Source organism: Aulonocara stuartgranti (genome assembly GCF_965226115.1).
Source record: "Aulonocara stuartgranti genome assembly, chromosome: 4".
NCBI classification, from domain to species: Eukaryota; Metazoa; Chordata; class Actinopteri; order Cichliformes; family Cichlidae; genus Aulonocara; species Aulonocara stuartgranti.
In genome coordinates this window covers 2,094,948-2,102,764 of record NC_138942.1, presented here as the reverse complement: position 1 = coordinate 2,102,764, position 7,817 = coordinate 2,094,948, and the positions used below count along the sequence as shown (strand labels likewise).

Here is a 7,817-nt window from a genome sequence, read left to right as displayed (position 1 = left end):
GCAGGACAACAGAAAAGCTGGTTTTACTTTTTGAAAGCTTTTTGGAAGACTTAATAATATGGAGTCTTAATCTGTCCTGAATGCAGAGGAGTAATAAGTGCGGTATTAAATATGATAGAAATGATGGATGTGTGGGTGGATGGTGCATCGTGGCCTTGGAGCAGCAGGACCTGAGCTTCCATCCTGATTTAATATGTTTTTGCATTCATTCGCTTTTTAAAGAAAGAAAAAGTCATGCGGAGTTTGCTTTTAATAAAACTGCAATAATCCTGCAGTAAAAGTCCCAGCAGGTCCCCCGGAGCGGCCCCGGGCCTCAGATTGAGAACCCGCGGCCACAGTTGACTTGAGCGTGATTAAAAATGAAGCGCCATAGAAACGGGGAGGCCAATGAAGACGCGCGGAGCTGTTTACAGGGGGTGTAGCGTTTCTATGGTTGCCGGTCAAACCTCCTGCAGCAGGTATTAAACTGGAGCCCGCAGCGCGCTGACAGCCGCCACAAACCTCCGCCGAGCAGGAGAAGCAGGACTCCTCCCCAGGTCTCCGTGTGGAGCAGCAGGTGCGCAGACTCACACTCGGCCTCCATCAGTCTGGATTCAACGGGCGCAGCTCAAAGGTGAGTCTGGATCTTTATTCCGAAGGTCATTTATCCTCTTTCTCTCAGCAAGCAAATCAGTACAGAAATGTAGAAATCACACAAGAACTGTTCAAAAGTCCTTCAAGAGTTTGATCGATCGGAGTACAAGAAGCGCAAATCTGCGGATTTTACTGCGCGTAAAAACTTATGAAAGTCCAGAAAGCGGAAAAAATTCAAACTTTATTAAAACAGGACGCGACAACTGAGACCCCTGCGTGCGCGAGCGCGAGCGCGAGTGTGAGTGTGTGTGCGTGTGCGTGTGTGCATGTGTGTGTGCGTGTGTGTGCATGTTTGTGTGTGTGTGTGTGTGTGTGTGTGTGCATGTTTGTGTGTGTGTGCGTGTGTGTGCGTGTGTGTGTGCGTGTGTGTGCATGTTTGTGTGTGTGTGTGTGTGTGTGTGTGTGCATGTTTGTGTGTGTGTGTGTGTGTGTGTGTGCATGTGTGTGTGTGTGTGTGTGTGTGTGTGTGTGTGTGTGTGTGTGCGTGTGTGTGTGCATGTTTGTGTGTGTGTGTGTGTGTGTGTGTGTGTGTGCATGTTTGTGTGTGCGTGTGTGTGTGTGTGCATGTTTGTGTGTGTGTGTGTGTGTGTGTGTGTGTGTGCATGTTTGTGTGTGCGTGCGTGTGTGTGTGTGCGTGTGTGTGTGTGTGTGTGTGTGTGTGTGTGTGTGTGTGTGTGTGTGTGTGTGTGTGTGAGAAAAAGTTTGTCCACATCCTGCAGAAAGATGTTGTGGTGTCAGAGTGACGTAACGCTGAGCTGTTGCTTTGAGTGGGTGTCGGGCATGAATGCGTGGATGTGGATTGAGTGCGTGTCCCTTTGCGCGCACACAGAGCTGTTCTCGGGTCATTGTTCTGGCCTTCACTGAAGTGTCGGGTGTGTATTTACAGTCCTGTCAGGAGGTAACAGAGGGAGGAGGAGGAGAAGTAGCTGACACAGAGGAGAGAGCCATGCTGTCCCTGAGCTGTGCCGACCCGTGGGCCGAAGGCTCCGTGGGTCTGGAGGAGGAGGTGGTGACTGCGGCGGCTCAGGCTGAGGAGCGGGACGGAGTCAGCGGCACCGACAGCAGCAGCTGCTCCGTCAGTCTGGACGACAGCCTGACCAGCCTGCAGTGGCTGCAGGAGTTCTCCATCCTCGGCACCAACGTGCCGCATCACACGCACCACCAGCACCACCTGTTCGGCCACCAGCAGCTGGGCTCTGACGCGCCAGCCTCCCCCCTGGCCGGGGATCCCGCCTCCATCGGGATGCCGCTGACCCCGGGGAAGCCCACGGCGGCGGCCTACAGCAGGATGCAGCCACTGCCCGGCATCGTGGCGCACGGACACTGTCCGGACGACGTGGACTACAAAACCAACGCGCACATCAAGCCACCGTATTCCTACGCCACCCTCATCTGCATGGCCATGCAGGCCAGCAAGAAGAGCAAGATCACGCTGTCCTGCATCTACAAATGGATCACCGACAACTTCTGCTACTACCGCCATGCTGACCCCACCTGGCAGGTAACGGACCCCCCACCCACCCACACACACACACAGAGGCAGTCCACCTGAGACAGGATGTGCCACCTGCTGCACTCATTGTGTGAAAATGAGTTTCTCTCAGGTCACATCACAGCTGGATGTGTTTCTGTTTGAGAACAGAGGTCTGGGCCTGCTGCCACTTGGCTTTGTGTGTAATTAATAACTGAGGCCTAAAACACTCAAACTTTAACAGGATTGCACTTTTTGTTTTCCTTTTTTAAGCAGCATAATACCTGAAATCAGCTCAGTAGGAGTAACCGAAGCAGATTCTTTCTCATGAAGGCAGCAGCAGTTTTTCAGAAAACTTTAATTCTGTTGGATCAATGATTGATGAAGCCGTTCGCTGCACTCCCAGAATTTCAGCCTCAGACATTTCAGAGCATTTTGTTATTGTAAGGCAGTACATGGGGCAGATAATATTTAACAAAGGTCACAGGGTCAGCGCTCTGTTTAGACCTGAGTGGAGAGGGGCTGGATGGTTGAATGCAAGGATACATTATAACTGACTACAATGCTCTGCTAGCTGTACTTCCTGCACCACAAAAAGCTAAAGTCTGTTGCTGAAAAGACACTTAAAGGTATCTGAACCTAAAAAGCTACATACCAGCAGCTTTATAGCAACTCATGTGTGTTAAAATAAAGATGTAAATATTGTTACCCAAGCCAAAAATGGAAGGATGCCTGAAAATAAAAGAATTAAATTAAGATTAATTTTAAAGGATCATAAAAGGAAACATGAGCGGGCAGGTTAGCTCACAGGTTTAGCAGGTGTGCTAAAGGCAGCATACTGGGATCAGCTCCAACCTGACATCCTTGGCTCTCTGATTTCCTGGCTTGAGGCAAAAAAGGACTTCAGATATAGTACACATGTACCTGTATTACTTTAAAGGAGATTTCTCTGCCATTTATTCTTAGCATGAACATTTAGGAATTCTTTTTGGCTTTTTAGTAACATCCAATTAGTCCTAGAATTTCACTCACTAAAACTGGAGCTCAGACCTGTTGGACGGTCTGTTAGTGCAGTAACTTCACAGCATCCATATTATTGGTTAGATAATTAAAAAGGCTCCAAAAGGCTCCAACAGCACAAACATGGTCCAGAGATTTAGTTCAGGGTCTCTAGCTAGCTGAGGAGAAGCCTAGCAGACAGCTAGCAGACAGCCGCCTGTGTCACCATACACCTGACAGTCACAGAGGCCACGCCTCTAATAATGCAAACTGTAATCCAGTTATCCAAACATTCTCCCTTGTACAGTTATGAGGGGGGAAATTATCTACACAGACTGAAACAGTTTTTGTAAACATGTTACTACCATTATGCTAAGCTAAGCTAACTGTTAAGCCAGGCTGCAGCTTCAAATGTGCTGAACACAAATAAGAGCAACATCAATCTGATGATCTGAGCTGAATGAAGACAGTGTGTGAGCTGTTATTTAAAATATACATTCCTCCTTCCAGAACTCGATCCGACACAACCTCTCGCTCAACAAGTGCTTCATCAAGGTGCCGCGGCAGAAGGACGAGCCTGGGAAGGGGGGTTTCTGGAAGATTGACCCGCAGTATGCTGAGCGCCTCCTGAGTGGTGCCTACAAGAAGAGACGAATGCCGCCCGTCCAGATCAACCCGGCCCTGCGGAACAGACTCGGGGTGAACATGCAGCCTCAGCCCAGAGGGCAGATCGGGCTTTGCGTCAACCCAGAGTCCCAAAGGCTTCTTCGAGAGTTCGAAGAGGCAACGGGGGCTGATCAGAATTGGGACCCCCATCTGGCTGAGGGGACCATGCTGGGGTCCTGGCCAGTGGTCAGGGGAAGGAGTGGGCTCAAGAGGAAGCAGGGCTCTAGAAATGGTGCTGCCAAAGCCCCCCGTCGGTCCAGCTCCCCTCTGCTCTCCATGGATGAACAGAAGGAGATTGGACCTCTGAAGGGAGACTTCGACTGGGACGCCCTTCTGGATTCTGCCCTCAGCGGGGAGCTCACTTTGGAAGGTGGTGAGCCTCTGAGCCCCATCATGAAAGAGGAGGACCTAACAGTGCGGGGAACCCACATTTCTCCTGTTGAAGCCCCTGCAGGCTCAGCAGAGGCAGAGAGGAGTAACAACATGTCTGACTTTGATGAGGAGACCTTCCTTGCCACAGCCTTCCTGGAGAACCCCTGGCCAGAAGAGGAGGCGGATCATGGCCGCAGTGATTTCCTCTGTAGCTCCACCGTCAACTTAGACCAGCTGTTTGGGCTCGAGGACCCATTAGGTGGGGACCCCAGCAGCAGGATGGACACCCTCCTTTAAGGAATAATTTCCAGGTCGTCTTACAAACTAAGAACGCTTCTCAACACAACCTGGGAATAAAATACTCTTTTTTTATCCTCATGCAAGCTTAACCGTCCTTTTCAAGATGTTTAAAGTATTTTTAGAGAAACATTTTTACGCAGGTTCAATGCTGGAAATAAACACTCAATGCCTACCGAACAATGATGCCACAATGTACAGCAGCAGTTCATATTCCACAGAGAAACTACACTGAATGTTTTTTTCCTTTTTTTTGTGAAATGACAGTTTTCAGAGTGAAGGCCTGGACACACCAGAAGGCAGCACGGTAATTTTAGCGTCATGTTTCCCTTCGTGTGTTTGTGAGAACACGGGGCCAGGGGTGGACGGTGTTCCTGCTAAACGAGTTTCACATAATGATGTAAACATTTGTTTAAACTACATTTCCAGCGGTCATTACCCCTCACAAGCACTGATTGCTGCCATTCAGTAAGCTTCCAGAAGTTGGCCAATCATTGAGCTGTTAGGGAGGGTGTAGTTTAAAGATGCTGGAGCTAAATGCAAGTAGACTTTATTTCTAGTTTAATGTCCATTCTAACCGATTCAGACGTTTATGTTCTTACATAGAGCTCCTACAGATAATGCTAATAAGTTAGCCAGTCACTAGTCCACTCAATCATAACAGGAAGATGAGAACCCCCAAAATAAACTCTCTCAAAACTACACAAAAACACTGACAGTTCGTTATGTTTTATACTCGGTTTACCACTACGGAAAAGTGTGGATTTGGCTGCATGTGGTCTCTGGCAGTTGATATTGTGAAATTACTTAGAATAGGAACACAATGCCACACCACAACCTTGTTGTGCTTGCTTTGGTTGCTAGCAGGTTGCTCTTCCCACCAGCAGTTTGCATGGAACTTGTCTGCAAACACACATCAACTACTCACCAAGCGGTAATGAAACTGTGAGAAGTGCGACGCTAACTGGAATCAGAGGCCGTATGGCTTTTCATTTTGGCGATAAAGCACAACTTTTATTTTATACAATCCACCGGCAACCAAAACCACTCCATCTGATCAGAGAGGTCCACATTTTCTTTCAGAAATAAACAGCTAACAGCATGAATCCACCAATCGGCACAATTTTATTGGAATAAATTGATCTCTGGTGTGACCAGGCCTTACAGACGACACAACATGGTCTCTGTTTACATCACGAAAGTGTTTTATTGTGAAAAAGGAGATCATGTTGCCTGAAAGATATTTTCAGTGAACAGTTGATCAACTAAGACTTTTTTTTAATTGTTAAAGTGGAATCAGGAGTAATGCTACGACAGACTGATGATGAGATTTTTGCCAAATTATGTTCTGTGTAGATGTGATTTACTCATTTAGTTTTCTTGTCTTTTTTTGGCGTGGGATTTTTTTGGTACTAACTCTTTATTTTCAGAATGAACTAGCACAACTTTAACAAATTATTCATGTTAGCTTAACTTTTTCCAGAAAAACAGACTGACATATATGGCTTGTAGAAGTAACGGCTTTCTTTCTTCCTTCCTGTGACTTTGTAGCCGGTAGATATAAAGAAACGCAGCAGAGGACGCATCACAGCTTCGCGGTGTAAAAGTTAAAATAAACACAAAGCAGCCTGAGGCAAAATTCTCCAACAAAGAATCATTAGGAGCTTAAAATGCACAGTTTAAAGAGGCCACGGTGGCTTGTAAATGAATACCTGACCTTCTATGTGCCAAGAACAACACTTGGGACTCGACGGGGCGGCCGTGCGCGTTTTACTGCAATGAGGAAATGTTTTTGTGTTGGTGTGCGATAAAGTTGGGGACTGCTGGACGTGAACAAAAGAGCTCGCTGGATTCAGACTAAACCAAATCACGCTGCATAAGGACGGGGACAGTCTTTAACTGCTGAGATGCAGTAACTGTTCTCTAAACATGTGTGAAAGTGCAATCATTGTACAGTGATATTTGTTATATGTTACAGTCATTTGTTGGAGTCCATTCATGCTGTTTACTTCAGAGAGACCAGGCTCACTGTTTTGTGTATTCGGAGGTGTGAATACACTCGAGGGACTCTCAGTAAAACCAGCTATGGTTGTGTTTTAGCTCGTCTCAATCAAATAACACTTTAAACCACAATAATGGGATCTTACCTCATGATTGGTTCTATGCTGATGTTTAAACGCTCATGTATTCTTCTACCTTTTTGTTTTTATTTTATTTTTCAACTTTTCTTTGACAATAAAAAATGTTTTACTGCATCTCGCCTGTCTACTTGACACATTTCCTCATTTTTAGTCATGAAGGCTCTTTCAGTTTGACTGCCAAAAAAGGCAGTTCACGGTCCTCAGAGGATAAACTCTTCTATCAAAAACCTCCAAGCCTCTCACTCATCCAGTCACACGTAAAGTTAATGTAAAGGCTGAAATGTTTTAAAGGCATTCGTGGTCCCCAGAGGATAATCAAAATGACTTTTGAATCTTTAACTTTTCTCTAGTCCAACCACGAGGTTATCGTCTAAGAAGAACAGCTCCACGGCTCTGGTGGGGATTCCTCTGGCATGTTTAGATATTCGTGGTCCCCAGAGGGTGAATCTTAATGATCTCAACTGTAACAGCTAATCTGTAGCACAGTTATTCTGTAAAGTCTGGAAAGGCATTTGTGGTCCTGGGAGGGTGACTTCCTGCATGCTAACGGTCTGGACTGCTGTGACACTCGAGCTTTAACTCAAATAATTTTGGTGATGCCATGACCACAACTAGACCAAGCTTTCACTCATTTATTAAAATACATCAACTCCTGCTTGTTGGATTGGTACATAACTCATTCAAAGTCCCCCGAGGGTGAATCCTAAGGCTGGTGGTTATGAAACAGGAAGTTTTTCTCTTAAAACAGTCACTCTGGATGGATTGTGATGATAGTTTCTACAGATATTCATAAAAGAGCTTTTTCTTTTTCATCAGCCGGTCTATGACTGTGATGGTCGAGGTATTCAAATGGGAACAGGACAGCCCTGATGTTTTGTCTGGATATTCTTGGTTTCTGCAGGATACATTTGAGTGATTTTCTGATAGCTTTTCACTATGCTGTGTCCTATCGACTCAACAGATCAGTCTGTAAGGAGTAGTGGTTTGTTCCCTGAGGATGAACCCCATCCTTAGCTGTTGGATGGATGTGATGAAGATTCATGCAGAGCTTCGTGCCATTTTCCACGAAGCGCTGCGCATTTGATATTTTCCAAGAGTATTATTTTCTACGATCTACTTTATGGATGCTGAAATATTCGGCTTCTCGATAGTTTGTATTTTATTTTATTTATTATTTCAGCTTTAGTTTTTATTATTTGAAAATATTTCGTTACATTGACAGTTTTAGTATGTTTTTA

General features: G+C 45.9%; 1 protein-coding gene across 1 annotated transcript; it reads left to right on the top strand.

The window, feature by feature from the left end:
- The first annotated feature begins 392 nt into the window (after positions 1-392).
- On the top strand, positions 393-6,622 carry foxj1a (forkhead box J1a). The gene is made up of 3 exons (XM_082531756.1): positions 393-613; positions 1,520-2,134; positions 3,614-6,622. The coding sequence occupies exons 2-3, from the start codon at positions 1,580-1,582 to the stop codon at positions 4,436-4,438; spliced, it is 1,380 nt and encodes a 459-aa protein (XP_082387882.1). The 5' UTR covers positions 393-613; positions 1,520-1,579; the 3' UTR covers positions 4,439-6,622.
- The last annotated feature ends 1,195 nt before the right edge of the window (positions 6,623-7,817 follow it).